We start from the raw sequence: 19693 nt of genomic DNA, 5'->3' as shown, positions 1-19693 counted from the left end.
ACCCTTCCCTGATATTCAAATGGTCCACACATGAAGGCTCAATCCCTGAATTCTCTGGAGGATGTTCTAGCTGATAGATGGTGATTCTGTTGGAACTCCGGTTTCACTATGAAATGGCAGGATGGAAAGGGTAATAGTAGCAATGGCAGGGAAGGATAAAAAGGGGGAAACCAGTTATACCTTAAATGCGTTTATCCACTGAGAAAGTGAAATGCCCTAATAAACACAAAATGCATATTTAAAGTATAATGATAAGTTTAGCAATAAACTTGTTTTTCATTTGTGTAGCATTTTCATATTTATTTTTAAAGAACATTTATATCCAAAGCAAGTAAAAATACTGTAAGATAGAATAGTTACCAACTTTCTTGATTATACATATTGATAAATTATATTCAAAATAAATTTACTGATTAAAAGGACTTATAGCACACAAAATAATCAAGTACAAAATGGAGTACCCTCTTTAAAATAAAAATAATTATTACATTTTAAACAAACAAAAAAGAACCAACTTGTATGATGATCCTGTTTCCTTGACAGAATACACGTAACTTATAAGATGTCATATGTTTGTCTCGTTTTTATTTTTCTGTGAGAGAGAAGAGAAAAAAGGAAACTAGACAAGGCAAATGTCAGAGCATTGGCACAGACAAATATTTGTTATCAAGTTGTGATTCATATGGCTATACAGGCTGAGAGGGAAGGTGTGTGAGAGAAGAATGTGGCTTTTTTAGAGCTCAAGCTCTGTCAGTACTTTATGTTGTGTTAGCAGTCAGAGTCAACATTTGCTTACCTGACAATTTATAAGACCCTGATAGGGGCGGTTTCTGCCATATGTTAGCTGCATGACCAACTGAGGAGAAAGCCAGAACCAGTTGCACAGAAAAGCAGAACTGCTGGGCTAGTTTTGGCAAGGGACATCTTCAACTGACAGCGCAGCGGACTTTCTTGTATGGAGAAGAAAATGTAAACTGGGTGCAGAGGAGTGGGAAGAGCTCCCAAGCTAGTTCTGGGAAGGAGGCATCCCAGGCTTAGAGCATCCACTTGTCAGGTGGCAATAGTAGTTTTGTGTAGAAAATTTCACAGGATGCCACAGTGCTGCTTTACATCTTGAATAACTTCAATCACCAAAGGAGAAAGGAACACTGGGCATAATTCCATTAAATGGGTGGAGCTAATCCAGGCCCTCTCAACAATTGTCTCATTGCTACAGTACAGATCAGGTGTCTCTGACTCCCAGTCAGTAACATTCTCCCTGCTGAAATACAGAAGGTTCCATTGGTATTTGCGTTTCACCAACTCTTGAAGACATACCTATTTGGACAAACATTTTCCTGCTATCCTGATTTGATTGCTGCTTTAACTGTTTTAGCTATTGTGCTGTTCTGATGGGCTTGCTTAGGTATATATTTTAATTATGGATGTTTTAATGTATAGTTGTGCTAATTATTTTAATTACAGGTCGCTGTATTTTTATAATTGGCTTTACAGTACATTGGTACCTCTGGATACGAACAGGATCCATTCCAGAGCCCTGTTTGCATCCAGAGCAGAACACAACCCGCATCTGCGCGTGTGCGGGTCGCGATTCGCCTCTTCTGCACATGCGTGACATATTTTGACTGTATGCGCATGCGCGAGCGGCGAAACCTGGAAGTAACGTTCTGTTACTTCCGGGTCGCCGTGGACCGCAACCCGAAAACGCTCAACCTTAAGCAACTTCAACCTGAGGTATGACTGTTCTTATTTTGTTGGCTTTTATTCGCTTGAAAATGGCTGCTTACCCAGTCACAGGGTGGGTGGCTGTTGCAGCCCTTTGCACCAGGCCCCTCCCCCTTGGGAGCAACATCAGGGCTATGCAGCTGGCTTTGGGGGAATTCCCAGATCACCCACAGGAGATTGGTGGGCTTTCCCACCATAGGCTATTTGATTCCTGGCCAATCCAGCCGGGCCAGGTGGAGCCAATACACCCAACACCAGGATAAATAAATGAAACATTTATTTGCTTGAGAACAGCCTTGGTATTTCTTCTTGAAATGAAATGTACTATCTAAATGCTTTTATGGTAACGGTCTCATTGTAATGAGAGCCAGTGTGGTGTAGTGGTTAAGAGCAGTGGACTCATAATCTAGTGAACTAGGTTTGATTCCCTGCTTCTCCACATGCAGCTGCTGGGTGACCTTGGGCTAGTCACACTTCTTTTAAGTCTCTCAGCCTCACTCACCTCACAGAGTATTTGTTGTGGGGGAGGAAGGGAAAGGAGAATGTTAGCCACTTTGAGACTCCTTAGGGTAGTGATAAAGCAGGATATCAAATCCAAACTCTTCTTCTTCATTGGTTATAAACAATAAAATTGATTGAAGTACAATCAATTAATATTATTGCAAAATACTATTGAGACCCAGTGATGATATTTGGGTTTAATATAACCATACTTTCATAGTTTACACTTACAGAAATAAATGGCTACTTGGATTCAAGTTCTGGTTTTTACTCAGTGAAAGCCACTCCCATTGTAGGGGCAAGTGTCATTATTTGCGTAGTCCTGCCTCCAACACTAATGGATAACCACCATCCACTGAAGAGAAATAATTTTCAAACCCAGCCCGATGGTTCTTTCCTTTCCTCTCATTTTATCCCAAAGGTGTAAAATACTAGCACAAAATTAATCTGAAATATTACCTGTAAATGGCAGTATTTCTTAGCAAGGTCAACATTTGTCCTTCCCTTCTGAAATGGGTAAGTCCATAAAATTAAATTCCAATGATGGCCCATTTTCTTTACACCATCCAAAAGAAATCTTATTTCTTCTGATGTAAAATTTTTCCTAGTTCTCCGTTTGCTTTTTTCAACAGCTGCTGCAGGTATATCTGGCAGATGAATATCAGTTTCCTGCATCATTAATGAAAACAGTACACATTAGGCAGATGTGCCAGAGCTCAATGGTAACATGCATACAAGGAAATAAAGAAGGTCCTATGTTCAGTCCCAAGACCAACCCAAGCATTGTACAGGTATGTATTTCCCCAAAGTGGGGCTACCAGAGCTTTGGTTAAACTATTTGTTTGTTTGTTTATTAACAATAGCTTGTGGTTTACGGATATCCTTTCACCAGTTATGAATAATATTTATCAGTGTGCTGAGGCCGGGTCTCAGTTTAGGCATTAACACTTATTACAAATAACACTGTCATATGTACTAGAACATATACACAAATATTAACATGCAGAACATTTGTCATTGAGGTGTCCATACCCCATCTTTAAATGAGAAAGTATGATCTTCATTCAGATCCTGGTCTTTAAGCCTGTGTTTCTGTTGGATTATTTGTTTCTTTGAATATGCATCCTGTTTTGTTTGAAGATCTGCTGTTTGAAACAAAACATTTGCTTATTTAAAATTACTGAAAGTTATGGAAGACAAAGGGCAGAGCTAGATTTCATGAGAGAAATGCAGGGCTCCCCAAATCCTGTGTTTTCCATCACAGCTATGGGGAACTTTTGGCCTTTCATATGTTGCTGATCTATGGCACTGGCTGTGCTTGTGGGGGCTGATGGAAGTTGTAGTTCAGCAACATTTGGAGGGCCAATGGTTCCACATACCTGCTTTATCATGATGCTAATGCTGGGATAGGCAGCCTTTGTAGGGCAGATTTCATGGGCAGGCTTAACCCTTTTCCCAGCTGCTGAGACTCCCCTGCAAAGATATCCCTGGACATGTTATTTTACTGCCCCTCCCCCCAGGTTTCATGATTAGTAGAAGCCTGGTTGCAATGAAAAATGAACCAGGGAGGGCTCTGGGAGGAGGAAAATCAGCTAACTTGGGGGATCTGTGGTTGAAGTCAGGAGATCACACATCCATTGAATTGAATTGAATTGAATTGAATATTGGCATATATTTGCATTCTAATTGCTTCTTTTATTTCTTACATTTCATTTTATTGTATTATAATTTAAATTATATGAAATATAATAAAATACAGTATATAAAAAATTAAAAGGCAATAAATATATACCAGTAATTAAAAATCATACAGCGTATTGCACAGCATATTACAATTGCTGCAACAGGCAGAAAAATCATTAAGTGGTCTGCCAAGACCCTCAGCAATTTTCAAGTGGTCGGGGGGGGGGGGGGTTGGAAACCACTGGGCTTAGAACTGTAGAGTTGGAAGGGACCCTGAGGGTCATCTAGTCCAACCCCCGGCAATGCAGGAATCTTTTGCCCAATGTGGGGCTCAAACCCACAACCCTGAGATTAAGAGTCTCGTGCTCTACCAACTGAGCTATTGCTCCACATGAAATTTTATGAAAAATGATTACTATTACCATTACAGTCTGTAGAAGTATTCTTGCTAGAGATAATAGATCTTTTTATCTTCCTTTTATATTTCAGTTCAGTTTCTAGAGTAACTTTGTGTTGTTCACATAGATATTGACAAGACCGCAAAATCTTGCTAAAATTTCGGCTGTTTAAGGGAATTCCTACTGTTATGCAACCTGAAAGATATAGAATATTACTAAAATAGCATGTGACTCTTTAGAAAACGCATTTTAAAAAAGGATTTCAGGCTGAATTTTTCATATCTGTTTTTAGTAAATTGTGATTTACATATTCTGGTCTTTCCAGGTTTATCATCAGTAAATCTAGCAAGTACTTTTTGGGAATTCATCAGTAAACCTAATATTGAACCAGTAAATTGAATAATAGAATTGTAGAGTTGGAAGTGGCCTTGTTATTGCTCAAATATTCAAAATTGTGGAGTGGGATCCTTCTTTGCTTAGATTTCCAAAACAAAATTGCTAATTTTTAAGACACAATACAAAGTGATTGCGTCTGTAAATGTAAAAAAAATATCTGGCATTTTAAAGAAAAGAACTACAGTGGTACCTCAGGTTAAGAACTTAATTTGTTCTGGAGGTCCATTCTTAACCTGAAACTGTTCTTAACCTGAAGCACCACTTTAGCTAATGGGGCCTCCTGCTGCTGCTGCACGATTACTGTTCTCATTCTGAAGCGAAGTTCTTAACCCGAGATACTATTTCTGGGTTAGCAGAGTCTATAACCTGAAGCGTATGTAACCTGAAGCGCCTGTAACCCGAGGTACCACTGTATCTGTTAGTGTCTAGAAGCCTAATTTAGGCTTCTTACAAAACAGAACAACAACAAAATCACCTGTGCACTGCAACTCTGCTATTTTAGAAGCAGACAGATTACAGTTTATCCTCCTGCTTGTTATTCTTGAACATAATGGATCTATAAAAGAGAAATGTTATTGGATTAATATGAAACATATGGTTAAGAATTCAGATGTTATGTTTTTTATGTAGTTAATAGACCATAATAACACAAAATTAAGATAAAGATAAAAAAGAAGTTGCTAAACTAAGTTATTTAGCCAGCATACCAGATGAAATTTCTAAGGCATTAATTTGTTCCGTTGACAGTGATACAGGAGCATGGAGTCCAAGTCCATAGCATCTAACATAGTTTCCAGAACTTCAAAATTTTATTACAATGTGTTGGAGGGACACGCAAGTACCCCTTTAGTTAAGGTGGGTAGCCAACAAAAAAGTCCAACATTATGTCTCAAAATTCTGTTTATAAAAATTACAGCTGTTAGGGTACGTCCATTATAGCATCACCCTTAGCATCCAATTTTCAGCTTTGTGGAGCTTGAGTTACTATGACAGCCTTAACTCTGGTCTTAAAATAATTGAATACAACTGTGCTTATATTTTAAAGGCAACAGACATTTATATCATGAATAGTTTTAACAATAAAAAGTCATACTAGATTATGAAATTTAAGGCAAATTCATCATTGAATATGTGATGGAGTAATAGTATTATTCCTCACGGGCAAATATAGCATGCTTGTACAACATATAATGAACAATAAACATATAACATTTTGGCTTTGTTTAGATGTCATGCTAAACCTTAGTTTAGCACCACATGCATTTTAGCACAACATGCATAAGCTATAGCATACCTTGGTCTCACACACTGCCTTCATTTTTTCATGCAGCCAAGGATGAGTTTGTATGCTTTTGCTTTTGCTTCTGCTTTCAGTTGAACACGGATTGCCATGTCATCCATACCTGGAACTGTGGTCAATACTAACTATGCTGCTTAGTTTCCAACAAGCCAGCATCATAACCTGTGGTCTGAAGTTGGTATGTTTGTACTGTATCTTGATTTCCGTAAGGCTTTTCACAAAGCCTCTCGTGGTATAATTGGGGAGAAGCTTGTAAAATGTGGGCTGGATGAAGTTACTGTTAGGAGGATTTTGTAGCTGGTTGACTGAGCAAACCTAAAGAGTAATCACTAATTGTTCCTCATCATCCTCGGAAAAGTGTGACAAGAGGGATGCCACAGGGTTCTGTCCTAGGCCCATCATTGTTCAACATCTTTATAAATAACTTGGATGAAGGTACTGAGGAGATGCTCATCAAATTTGCAGACACACCAAACTGGGAGGGGTAGCTAACACTGCAGAAGACAGAATCGGAATTCAGGATAACTGTAACAGATTGGAGAACTGGGCCATGAATTTCAAGAGAGACAAATGTAAGGTTCTAATAACCAGATGCACAAATATAAGATGGACAACTGTGAAAAGAATCTAAGGGTCTTAATAGACCACATGATTAACATGTGTGGTGCATGATCAACAGTTGATGCAGCAGTAAAAAAAAGCTAGTGTCCAGATGAAGGGAAGTAATAGTGCCTCTCTATTCTGCCTATGGAAGTGAGAGCTGGACCATAAAGAAGGCTGATCGCCGAAGAATTGATGCTTTTGAATTATGGTGCTGGAGGAGACTCTTGAGAGTCCCATGGACTGCAAGAAGATCAAACCTATCCATTCATCAGGAAATCAGCCCTGAGTGCTCACTGGAAGGACAGATCATGAAGCTGAGGCTCCAGTACTTTGGCCACCTCATGAGAAGAGAAGACTCCCTGGAAAAGACCCTGATGTTGGGAAAGATTGAGGGCACAAGGAGAAGGGGATGACAGAGGACGAGATGGTTGGACAGTGTTCTCGAAGCTACAAACATGAATCTGACCAAACTGTGGGAGGCAGTGGAACACAGGAGTGCCTGGTGTGCTCTGGTCCATGGGGTCACGAAGAGTCAGACATGACTAAATGACTAAACAACAACAAATTCTGCCTTGGTCAGACAGCAACTGGAGTACTGTGTCCAGTTCTGGGCACCACAATTTAAGAAGAATATTGACAAGCTGGAATGTGTGCAGAGGAGGGAAACAAAGATGATCAAGGGTCTGGAAACTAAGCCTTATGAGGAACAGTTGAGGGAACTGAGTATGTTTAGTCTGCGTAAGAGCAGATATGATAGCCATCTTCAAATATCTAAAGGGCAGAGCAAGCTTGAAGTCCTGAACCAATGTCTTCAAGTTAGAAGAAAGGAGATTCTGACTAAACATCAGGAAGAACTTTCTGACATAAGAGCTGTGCAACAGTGGAATGGACTCCCTTGGGAGGTTGTGGATGCTCCTTCCTTGGAGGTTTTTAAGCAGAAGTTGGATGGCCATCTGTCATGGATGCTTTAGTTGAGCTTCCTGCATTGCAGGGATGGGGGTGGATAATTAGATGAGCCTCAGGATGTCTTCTGACTCTATAGTTTTATGAACCACAGTGTGTTGCTCCAACCAACACAACAAACCACTTTTAACCAAATGTAAAAAGCAAAAGGTTTTGACTGCTTCTTTTGGCTATGCAGGAGAGGACAGAAGGGACCAAGTGCACAAGCCCAAGGCTTAGCATGATGTGCAAATGCAACCACTAAGTATGGTATATGGTAAAGATATATATGTGCTTATTTTTCATCCAGTTTAAAATAAACTAATTTCTAACAACGATCAATTTAGTAAAATGTCAGAAATTGAACACTATTGATTAACTGTACCTACCTTTATTTTGCACCAGCTGAGTTCTTCTTTTACCTACAATATCTGTCTGTTTACACAATAATTCACTAAAAGGATAAGAAAGACATTCTTAAAACTTGACCTAATATATATTTCATTGTGTTGTATCATGCTTCTCGACCCCCACAATTTCCCACATTGCACTGCAGTGAATAATGCTAACCAGGGAAAGGGGGGCATGTTTCATATCCACATTGAAGCTTGGGATAATTTTATTTATTGCCTGCATTTAACTGATATAAATCATTTTCTTACACTTCGCTTCAAATAAAAATTCTCAGGGTAGCTTCCACACATGAGGCTATTCAGTAGCCATGAAGAAGTTCAAAAGCTGAAAGTAAAAGATTTCATTTTGAAAGAGGTCTACAGCTCCCTTTATATTCCAGATGGAATTTCAGTCTATTAGAGTTCATGACAAAGTTTAATAATATTAAATGCAGTTTGCTAATTTGATTCACAATCAGGATTTAAAAGTATCAATGTATTTATGTAGGATCCAAGATACAATACCTTAGTTGTACTTCAGACTTGCTAGATTCACCAATAGTGTTTCTATTTGTAATATGTTTATGTTGGTGGGTCATGTTGGGTGTCCTCATTTTATCAGCTGCATGAAGATTAAGTTCATTTCGACTGGCTGACGCATCAGTTGGATTCCTATTGGCAGACTTTAGAAATTCATTCTTTGAATAGTCTTTTACAAATGTAGTAGCAATCGGTTTAGCAGACATAGAATCTAGTAATTGTTGGTTCACTTCTGTATGTGTTATGTCACTTGAATTTGGCTTGCTTGCATTTTCTTTAAGATGCATAGGGGTAGTCTGCAGGATCACTTCTTTGGGAATATCATCAATTAATATTTGTCTTCTCACTTTTTTCTGTGTTTAAAAAAATAGCAATTGAAGGTCATACAAAATACATCCAGTGGGTGGGGGAGGGTGGAAAAACATGGAGGTTCAAGGCAGGGATGATCAACTCAGGGAGTTTACTTGACCTAGTTTCACACTTAGTCGTAAAAGCCAAACTTTGTGGGTTAGAATGAAATAACCACTCACACCCCATTACTTCTCTCATAATCTTATTTCACATTTCAGGTATGTATTTTTCCTGTGTTGTTTCCCTTTAAGTTGAAGTCAATTTTAATTTGCTGAACTCAGTACTTGTTTTTGACAATTGCATTTTGGTTCCACAATTTTAATATTACAGCATATATACTTTGAAGCAAGAAGTATTTGTCAAATTCAGGTCAAATTGTTGTTGTTGTCTTTTCATGTTCAAGTCCCTTCAAAATAAGCAGCTGAAAATATTGCATAAAAACAAGACTGGGGCATAAAAATAATGAAACCTAAGAAATCATCCAACACAAACAAGACTTAGAGTTCCAAAGCATTTCAGAATGTGTAAACAGATAAGGAAGATGTTTCTTCCTGCGATATCCTAACCTTCACCATCAAATTAAAATATTTTAAAAAATTTATAATTCACTACTGGAAATAACTGGAATGAAATTACTAAGGGAAAGCATGTGATCACAGAAGTTCATGTTGAATCACCATGACTATGTGGCTGAAGATGGGGGAGCAATAATTTTACAGGTGGGTAGGATATTTTATCTGAAGTACTATAAGTAGCTGAAATATGTTTGCTTGCATAACAGAGAATGATTATGTTTGTGAATTTACACAAGCTAGGAATACTAGAATAGAAAAAAAAAAACATCTTTAGCTAAAAAGTGAAGCCAAGACAGTGAAGCTTGAAAAAGGTGCTATTCCCCACAGAAGGCATACCATAAACTTGTTTTTGCTAGCCCTACCTTCTGGACTGACTGGGAGGAATAACCCAGATGATGATATCCTCCTTCCACCACAGGAAAATAGGGGGGGGGGGACATTTTTAAAAAAACTTACCAGACTTATGCTTCCCTTTTTATAATTCACTCAGACACTATTTTCTTGCATAGAACTATTTTTAACATACTGCATCCGTTCTTATTTTTTTAAAAAACAAACCCAAAAAACAAAGAACCACCTGCTGTTGGTCATTTTCAAGTCCTTCGATTCTACGCAAAATTTCTTTGGCTTTGTCCCAGTAGTCTTCAAGGATCATCTCTCTGTTCTGCCAATCAACCTTCAACTGTTCTGCATCATCCAGTTTTAATGAATGTTTTCCTAACTTCAGTGACAACTTTTCAGCTTTAGGAAAAGTTAGAATAAGGCATGGTAAGCTGGCTTTATAAAAACAGAATTATATTTCATTCTACATGCCAAAGTCTTAAAATATTAGCTCCCAATGAGAGTGACTTATTTAAGATGTGTTTTATTTTGCCTTTTACATCTCTCTGCAGTATCTAAAGGACTTTATACAAATACAGCCCCAGACATACTTCCTTCATTAATATTTCTGCTTCATCAAGGGAAGATGGAAGCAAGAAGAGATCAAATTAACAAGTAGAAGAAAGTGGGAAGGGAAGCATAGAACAGAAGTTGATGATCTCTAACCTGGGTGAAATAGGAAATTTTGCAGACAAAGCTAATGGGCAAGAAGATATTCACAGATCTGCCCTATAAGTTTTTTAAAACAGTAATGAAAATAATGATAATCTTACTGATCTGTTTGCAATTTTGCAGCACAAAGGTGGCAGCCTTATTTAATTCTTCATCCTGCGATTCAGTTAGTGCCTGAATCATAAGTGGAAGGCCATTGTTCTTGACCAGAGCAAATTGATTTTCCTCTAAAAAAAAATACCATTAGTTTCTTGGAACATATTTGTCCAAACTGTACAGTTGTAACAGTACCTCTTATCATATTTAGAAGAATAAGCAATAAAATTACAATGGGATACAGTTATATTGAATTTTCAGCCCAACTTCAATTAGTCATATCTAGTTTATTTGCATAGGGACGCGGGTGGCGCTGTGGGTAAAACCTCAGCGCCTAGGACTTGCCAATCGCATGGTCGGCGGTTCGAATCCTCGCGGCGGGGTGCGCTCCCGTCGTTTGGTCCCAGCGCCTGCCAACCTAGCAGTTCGAAAGCACCTCCGGGTGCAAGTAGATAAATAGGGACCGCTTACCAGCGGGAAGGTAAACGGCGTTCCGTGTGCTGCGCTGGCTCGCCAGAAGTGTCTGCGGACAGCGCTGGCCCCCGGCCTCTTAAGTGAGATGGGCACACAACCCTAGAGTCTGGCAAGACTGGCCCGTACGGGCAGGGGTACCTTTACCTTTACCTTAGTTTATTTGCATATGCTCAGTAACATGCTGTAGTGTGACTTCATTTACATGAATCTGTCCTATTAGTTTTAATGGAAATATTGCATAGTGCCTTTTTAAGACTTCAGTGTTAAAGCAGAAATTTATACTTAGCTACCACTAATAACTCTAACTTGGCTTTGACAGTTGATTATCAGGATTTTGTAGAAGTTCCTAGATCCTGTACTAGAAATAACCACTAATGAAAAAGGTGCCTAATTATAATCCTATTTATAGTACAAAGCTAACCATGTTTACTTAAAAGTAAGTTTCACTGAGTTCAATGAGGCTTAGTCCCAGGTAAGTGGATATAGGATTGCCGCCTAAATGTAGTAAGTTTCAAAGTGATTAATTTTTTTATTTGTTATTTTATTTCAATGAGAGATAAAGCAGCTTGTTAAAACCAACCATGCATTACTCTAGCAACATCAGGTTTGGTATCTTCATAGGTTATTATTAAGCACAGTAATTGTGCACTGCATTTGAATGCAACATCTAACATGTTCAATTTAAGAAAGACAGAACCAGTATCCTACCGCAGCCATCTGTACAGTGTCCAAGGGTAAGTATAATACTATTTTTTTCTCCCGGATCCAGATGTTTGTAAGAAAGCAGTGTTAGGAGATTTGGCACAATATTATACCTTGGCAGGTTAATTCCAACAGCAGCTATTGGTACAAAATAAATTTAAAAGGAAAAAATACCCATTAAACTCAACATGCAGTAAAGAAACATACTTTTATAGAATGCCTGTTCCATCCTTTCTTCCAGTTATCTCGAGCTTTCATCCAATACCAGGTACAACACTTAACTACAAGATTTGTGAGGACTGGGAATTAGAAGAATTTGCAACTCCCTTCCCCTCCTTGCAGGATCCTTACCTTATTTTGATGATATTTAATGTTTGTCATGTTAATAAATAAAGTCAGAAGCCAAGGCAGATCCTGGTAATATAAGTAATGAATGATCTGAGAGTACCTAATCCTATAGGGAGGCATGGACCTAACAAGCTTCACTTTCTGTTAAGATATTTATATAGAAAGATATTTCAATCTGTTCACTCACAGTTATCGGCAATACAGGCATCAATCGTTTTTGTCACCACGACGGCAAGTTTCGTGCTTGCAAGTGAATTGTGTCTCAATTTCGCAAGAAGCTCATCCAAAACAGCTAATCCACCAACAGAAACAAAAAATTGCTGCATTCTTGCTTGAAGAAACAAAAACAAACCATAACAATTACCAGTCATGCTTCTCTCATAGTTTGCTTTAAGCTAAAGTTTTCCAGGCTTTCTGTCAAATGCAGAAGGTCTCCAGTTCAATCCCAAGCATCTCCAGGTAGGGCTGGGAAGGACCCCTGTCTGAAATCCTGGAGACACTCCAATGCAATGCAGATGATACTGAGCTAGGCAGATCAGTGCTTTGACTCAATGTAAGAAAACCTTTGTAAATTAATTTTAAGAGAAATTATTCACAAAAATTACTTTTATCTTGATCTCAATTCATGCCTTCTTCAAATTGTTTCCTGCAGCAACTATTCCATCTGGTTATTACAAACCCTCCAGTATTTCTCAGATGAAAATAGAGACATCCTATTCCATAATAATAATTTTACTATTTACACCCCACCCATCTGACTGGGTTGCCCCAGCCACTCTGGGTCGTTTCCAACGTATATAAAAACATAATAAAACATTAAACTTTTAAAAACTTCCCTATACAGGGTTGCCTTCAGATGACTCGGAAGTCAGATAATTCCATGCCCTCCAAAATTTCTCTGATAAAAATAGGGACATCCTAAGGAAAAGCAGGACATTCTGCCGGCTTCTGTAAATCCAGCATTGTCGCTGGAAAATAGGAACACTTGGGAGGTCTGTTATTATATAACACTATGAAAGAGCTGGTACCTGAATGTACTGTTTTTCCTCTGAGTTCTCTGTTTTGTATCAAGACTGAAAGCCATTATGTTAAACTCTAAACTGCCCTGAATGCTTTGGTAGAAAGGCAACATATATATATTTACTATTTTAACAAATGAATATATAGTGATTTCTAGAAAATGCAATACAAGCTAGAGAGGATGTGTCAACTCACTGTGCCATGGAAAAGCCCTGCCCTCCTCTCTTTAAAGCAATACCTGGTTCCACTGTAAGTTCTAGAATTTGAAGATGATAATATCACCAAAGTAGTTGCCCTATTTCTGTGCAGAAGATGCATGAAATTAAGCACTAGAAATGGCAAAAGAAACCCCAGCAGGCTTTTCACAGAAAAATAATGTGCTGGTACAATGGTTAGATACTTACAATTATTTGCAACTGTGAGCCCAATGAATGAACATACTGGGCGAACTATCTCAGGCTTTATACTACTTTGCAGCCAGTCTTTTGCATGAGGAAAAACCAAACTGCAAAATTTCTGATTCTCCTCTGTTGGTGACAAAACAATGACACACTTAGATCTGCATTGAAAAATACTTGTATTTTTCCTCACTGTCATCAAACAAATAATGAAAGGAAATGTTTAACAAAAAAAATTACCATTCTGGGGATTATTTACACTTGCACAGAGAGCACTGCAAGTTGAAGACCACAGATGATATTCATTAATTTTTTGATCCAAAAGTTTCACATCACATACTGAAAGACTTGTTCTGTTAGGAAATTAAAACAAAAACATAACAAATAGCAATTAAAGCTTGGGGGAGGAATTTTTAGTTTAGTACAACATTCTTGCTTTATTACTTACCTGAATAATTGAAGCAGAGCATTAAGGCAACCAGACTCTCTTGCACACATCTGCCCACGCTCTATAAAATGACCACATTTTGGCATGTAAAGATTTAAAATAAAGTATATGAAGTATTTCAAATACTGTATCAAGCAATCAATAATTCAGTGAAATCTTAGAACTGTTTCACACATGTGGTATGAAACATGCTTGTCACTGAGGGCCTCTTTAAACTACAGTACCCAGAATTCTTTTTGGGGGAAAGGTATAGCGTGTACACAGCATGGTAGCATTGGGGAAGCATCTCAGAAAAAACTAAAGCAGAATAAATCAACCAGTAATGCATTTTATTGTGTCAAGGATATGTTGCTGAATACACCCACAATCAATCACATGTCTGCAGGAGCCCTGAGTATACACCCTGCAGGGAATAGCAGCTAAACTTAAAATGTAATATATGAAATATATAGACCATAGTGATTTATGCACTGCTGAAGCTGAGCATATCCTTAGAAAATATAGTAGTTAAACTTGCTTAAGTACCTGTAAATAGCAATAGGATTTATAAGCACATATCTGTGAATGTAAGTCTAATTGACCTAATTGCAGCTAATATTCATCTGGAGGCTACTCATCATAATTTATATTGTGTTTGTTTGTGTGTAACTGCAATTTCCTTACATGCAGCGGGGGGGGACTTACTGTTATTTGAAACCAGTGCTATTAAGAAATAAACAGACATTCTTTTCAAATTCACACTGGAATCATTATTAGTTAGGTGTCTGTGAAGGTCTTCAAATGATCCAGAAGTACATAACGTCTGTTGGCAGAATACTGAAACAAAATAGATATTCCTCTGAGAAATGTTTGTGTTATATTACATTAAATTTAATAAAGCAAACAGAATCAAACTTTCTTATAAATTCTACAATAATTGTAGGTATCTGTATCAGTCTGTTTGGGGGAGGGATTCAAATAATAGTAGCCCTTGGAGATTGAAAAATCTCAGTGTTGCCATTTTAATGACAGAGTTGTGTCCATTTCTTCTTTTGTATAGACACTGACCTATTTCTACTGACTGCCAAAATATTTTTTGGCTACAAGGTGGGTGAAGCTCAGAGCAGGGGACACTTAAGGAACATACGTAACAGTGGGGGGTGAGACATTTATACACAACTTGTCCCAGTGCTGTTCAAAATCTAAATGAACCCACTGGAAGTGGTTATTTGTAGTACACTGATGACACCCATCTCCGTTTCTCTATATTATCTGAATGTACAAGCCTTTAACTGATGTTTGGATGTGGTGGTGTGATAATGAAGACTGAATCCTGATAAGATGGAGACTCTGTGGACGGAGGTGACCTGCCTGGTGGGGCAGAGCCTCAGTGCTAGCTTCCTGCCAAGAGTGCGGCCACTGCAAGAGGAGAAGGGGCAAGGCAGCGAGAGGTCAAAATGATGCAGGCACACTGGCGGAACCAATCCCAAACTTCCACTCATGAACATAAGAAAATAAGCAGAGCCTGTTGTGCCAGGCCAATTACCCACCTAGTCCAGCATCTTGTTTTCATAGTGGCCAACCAGATGTCTGAGGAAAACCAGCAAGCAAAACCCAAGCACAAGAACATTTTGCCTTCCTGTGGGTTTCCCACAACTGGTATTTAGAAGCATTATTGCCATAGCCTTGTCTGCTGTTCGGAGTTTTGTTTCTCAAACCAACTTCCTGCTGATTAGAGTCCTTAAGATGTTCCTAATTCATCCCTAGCCAGGATGTGAACACTTTAGCATAAGATAAAGAATCCCTGCACCATCAACACATAAATGAATGAAACTGCACTGATGTGAACAGTTAGTGGGGAAAGAGCTGTGAAATGCATGGGAAATGGGGGAAGAACTTCTCTGAAGGTGGCAATGTGAACACAGCCTAAGAGTGTTTTTTTACCAGCTTTGGCTGGTGCACCTGTTCCTGAATACGCACAGCTTGACCACAGGAAGCTATATATTTGTAACCTCAGTATTGGATTACTGCAATGTGCTCTATGTGGGGCTGCCCTTAAGATTGCTTCGGAAGCTGCAGCTAGTTCAGAATGCCATGGGTAGGTTGAAAGGGGAGCATGTAATGCACCTGTTGAAGAAGCTGCACTCACTGCCATTTTGCTACAGAGTCAAATTTAAGCTTTTGTTGTTAGTATATGTACTTGAAAACTATAGTCTTTTGCAGAAATGAAGCAAAACATGAAAACTTAGTATCTTCAAATGTGATAATATAATGATATGAAAAGAATACAATTGTGTATTACCATTATTCTCAGCTAAACCTCCTAATGTAAATAAGGCAGCTTCCTTTACCATGCTGTGCACACTTGACTTTGCAAGGTTATACACAAACATCAAACCACCTATTTCTCGAAAATAATCACTTGCATCACCTAGAAAAGACAGAAACAATGGGGAAAGTGTCAACATTTAAAGGAATATATTTTAATAAAACATGGAGCAATGCAACTAGAACTCAACATCTTACTGTTTTGTTGACAGGCCGAATAAATAGTAACCAATGCCTCTTTCTGAGTAGTAGGATGATCCATTTGATATTTTAGACATTCAAGTAGTAAATTCAGATCAGTTTTCATCTCTATAAGGATAAAGCAAATAGTTTTTCAAATTATTTTACATATTTTATTTTCATACACAATTAAAACTGCTGATTAATAAACAGCCAGAATCTCATTACCCTTGGCAATCCCAACAGAGCTGGCTCAGAGTCCAGTAGATTCTGTGCTAGCCCAGCCCAGCCCCCTTTCCCAGCCCCAAAAACTGCATTTTGGGAGTTTCCACTGGCTACCACCAGTTAGGTGAGCACACTGAGCACTCCTCGTTTATGGGGTTTCTCAGTGACATATGTCAGTGGAGTCAGGCAGTGCTAGGCAGAAGGACCTTTTCAACATTGTAGATCAGGTGCTTGGATCTCTGCAAAAGACAATTATCTTTTTCCCACTTCCATTTGAAGATTAGCCTGGAAGACTACTAAAATAATGAAAAGTAACATGGATATAAAATAATTTACCACATGGTATTTTCTGATCTTTTCCATTTTCCATCTTGACTGTATTATTTTCCTTAGCCTTTAACTGCAAAACAGAGGAGGGGCTGTTGTTCACTGTCTCTGTTATCAAAACACAATTTTGGATTTTTAAAAAGAAAATTAAGGAAAGTATATTCAATTTAATAAAATCTAACATTTGTATTAATGTTGATTACCACTTCTACAGGAGCACAACATACTCAAGATCACCTAACATGCATGCATAATATATGAAGAGATGCAAAGTAAATATTTTTTATTCACCCTTCATGGATGGTGTGGCACATCTAGTTTATCAGTGTTTAGAACCAAACTGAGAAATGACTCCAAATTAATTAGCACATACTGCAAATAGATCATTTAATTTTATTAAAATTATATCCCACCCTTCTGTCCATATGAACCTAGAGTGGCATTAAATCTACTAATCTAGAAACAAATTTGAGATTATTAGCATCTTTAGTGAGTGTTTTGAGAGAAACAAATAGTTTCTAAAAGTTTCTGTTAAACTTCTGGAACTAGTGTCTTTGCCCAACCCACTGGCAAGTAAAGTTGTAATTATTTCGAAGACCATGAAGAACAAGAGCTGGCACTTTAATCTCCTGAGTTTGTACAGCATATTGCCACCACAATATTAAATATAAATAAAGTCTGCAACATATTTTACAGAGACAGTAACCATTTCGTTGCGTGGGGGGAGTCACCAATTAAAAGAACAGAGGGTCTGTTTTTATTATGGTATAAGTTCCATCAGTCACCAATTAAAAGAACAGAGGGTCTGTTTTTATTATGGTATAAGTGTTTGTAGAGCAGAGGTTACTTCCATATTCTTGAGGTTTAAATAAAATAACTTTTACAATAAAGAAATAATCAAACTTTTTTTTTGCTACTCTATTTAGTCTAACTGGATTCATGTACCATCTTGAGAACGTTCTCAAGTTAAGCTCTTGTGTTCCTGAACTTAATGACTTTAAGATCTATAACTGATTGGCCTGGAAGTTGATTTACTGATTCTTCACTCATGTATCTGAGAGAAGCCTGTCGTCTCTCAGCCTGACCTGCTTCAGAGGCTTGTTCTGAAGCGAGGTATATACACATTGCCTTATGTGTGATGGGTGGGGTCAAGACAAATAAGTGAATATTCCTGCATTGCAGGGGTTGGACTAGATGACCCTTGGGGATCCCTTCCAACCCTACAATTCTCTGAAACACAAAAATAATAAAAACATGTTCGGAAGGGTAGCTATGAAAAGTCCTCTGCAGCAAAAAAACCCCAGCCTTGTCTTCTGGCACTTTAAGGACTAACAGATTTATCATGATTCACATAATAATGCTGTATGGAATAACGTGGAATTGTAAGTCTATCTTTTATATTTATTCGTGGTGCTTTTAAATGCGAGGCAATAAATAAACGAATACTTAGCAGGGAAGGAACAGGAAAGTGCCAGCGACTTTCTCCCTTTCCCCCTTTCTGACAGGAACCTGCCCATGGGCGCAGTCAGGATTTATCTGGGATGGGGGGGGGGGCGAGTTATCTGCCACGCAATTAGTCAGTTGCCAAGTATTTCTATTTATTTACTTGATTTAGGCGTTCTCCTAAATGTACGCCCATGAACCTGCCGTTACGCTGAAAAGGCATCCCAGGCTGAGGGGGGAAGACGTGCCCCGACTGACACATCATTATCGTAGCACTGGCGGCGCCCCTCTAAGCAGAAGAGGCTTCTCCTTTTCGCAGCCAAGGCGACGACACTCCGCTCAGTAAAAGGAGATACTCGCTATCTGGGAAGCCTTGCAAACGCAGCTCCCCGGTCTCCCCCCCCCCCCCCACGGTCCCGCGAGCGGCTAAACCTGAAAACTCACCGGCCGAGTTTTTCCCGCCTAAATGAAACTCCGCTTGTGAGGAGAGGTGGTGGGCGAGCGAAGGAGCCGCTCAGCCCGAGCGAGCGCCGCCTCATTTATTACCCCCTTCCCCCGGCACGGTTTGCCTCAGCTGCGGCGCCCAGCCTCGGCTTCATTGCTTCTTTTGGAGCTGAGCGCTCCCACCTGGGCCAAGCGGGCTCAGCTGGTGGGCCGCCTCCGATTAGGGAAATAAAACACTTGTCATAACCAAATCATGAGCTGGATATTAAACTGAGGCTGCAATCCGAAACATGCTTTACTGGAGAGAAAAAAAACTTTAAGGCTTCAAAAGTCCGATAAGGTGTACTTTGCGTGTAGGATGGAAAGACCTATCATATAAAATATACTACTGTTTTTCCTTTCAGAAATCTTAAAAGGTGTAGAACACCCTCCACCCCAAAACGCACTTTATCTCTATTCCTTCTTCAGTATTACTTTTCTGGTGGCATCCTCATCTCTTGAGACTTGAGGGATCAGAGGCTCCAGGCATCCCGAAACTCAGCCCTCCAGTTGTTTTTGGGACTACAACTCCCATCATCCCTAGCTAACAGGACCAGTGGCCAGGGATGGGAATTGTAGTTCCCAAACAGCTGGAGGGCTGAGTTTGGGGACGCCTGGGTCCGACTCTGCAAGAGACTCTTCTGCAGTCAGCACTCTCAACTGGATTAATTAATTTATTTTTTTAATTGGGAGATAGGGAATGCTCTGAGAAGTAAATGGGTACAAATCAAAATCACGTTAGTACAAAGTATCATGTGTACTACACACACTAACAGATACCAA

The 19693-nt window shown here is 38.9% G+C and overlaps 1 protein-coding gene across 12 annotated transcripts; it reads right to left on the bottom strand.

The window, feature by feature from the left end:
• Positions 1–272: 272 nt before the first annotated feature.
• On the bottom strand, positions 273–19436 carry TERB1 (telomere repeat binding bouquet formation protein 1). Of its 12 annotated transcripts, none has more exons than XM_083452470.1 (19): positions 19306–19436; positions 16994–17092; positions 16451–16561; positions 16227–16355; positions 14630–14761; positions 13946–14006; positions 13738–13850; positions 13504–13626; positions 12267–12410; positions 11738–11869; positions 10561–10686; positions 9984–10147; positions 8466–8833; positions 7938–8002; positions 5179–5259; positions 4332–4502; positions 3259–3368; positions 2686–2895; positions 273–1261 (listed from the first exon to the last, which is right to left on the bottom strand). In XM_083452470.1, the coding sequence occupies exons 2-19, from the start codon at positions 17025–17027 to the stop codon at positions 1244–1246; spliced, it is 2292 nt and encodes a 763-aa protein (XP_083308596.1). In that variant the 5' UTR covers positions 17028–17092; positions 19306–19436; the 3' UTR covers positions 273–1243. The 12 variants fall into 12 exon arrangements, with proteins under 12 accessions (XP_083308596.1, XP_083308593.1, XP_083308591.1 ...); XM_083452467.1 differs by having other exon boundaries at positions 273–592; XM_083452465.1 differs by having other exon boundaries at positions 273–592; positions 3259–3371; positions 19187–19435.
• Positions 19437–19693: the final 257 nt, after the last annotated feature.

Source organism: Podarcis tiliguerta (genome assembly GCF_965153285.1).
Source record: "Podarcis tiliguerta genome assembly, chromosome: 8".
Classification (NCBI taxonomy): Eukaryota; Metazoa; Chordata; class Lepidosauria; order Squamata; family Lacertidae; genus Podarcis; species Podarcis tiliguerta.
This window is presented reverse-complemented; position numbering and strand designations above follow the sequence as displayed.

Coding starts and splice junctions, on each gene's coding strand:
- TERB1 (XM_083452465.1), bottom strand. CDS start 17,027: ATGGAAAATGGAAAAGATCAGAAAATACCATGTG. Junction 16,562..16,993: donor AGATCAGAAAATACCATGTG/GTAAATTATTTT, acceptor TTATCCTTATAG/AGATGAAAACTGATCTGAAT. Junction 8,003..8,465: donor AAGTCTGAAGTACAACTAAG/GTATTGTATCTT, acceptor TTATCCTTTTAG/TGAATTATTGTGTAAACAGA.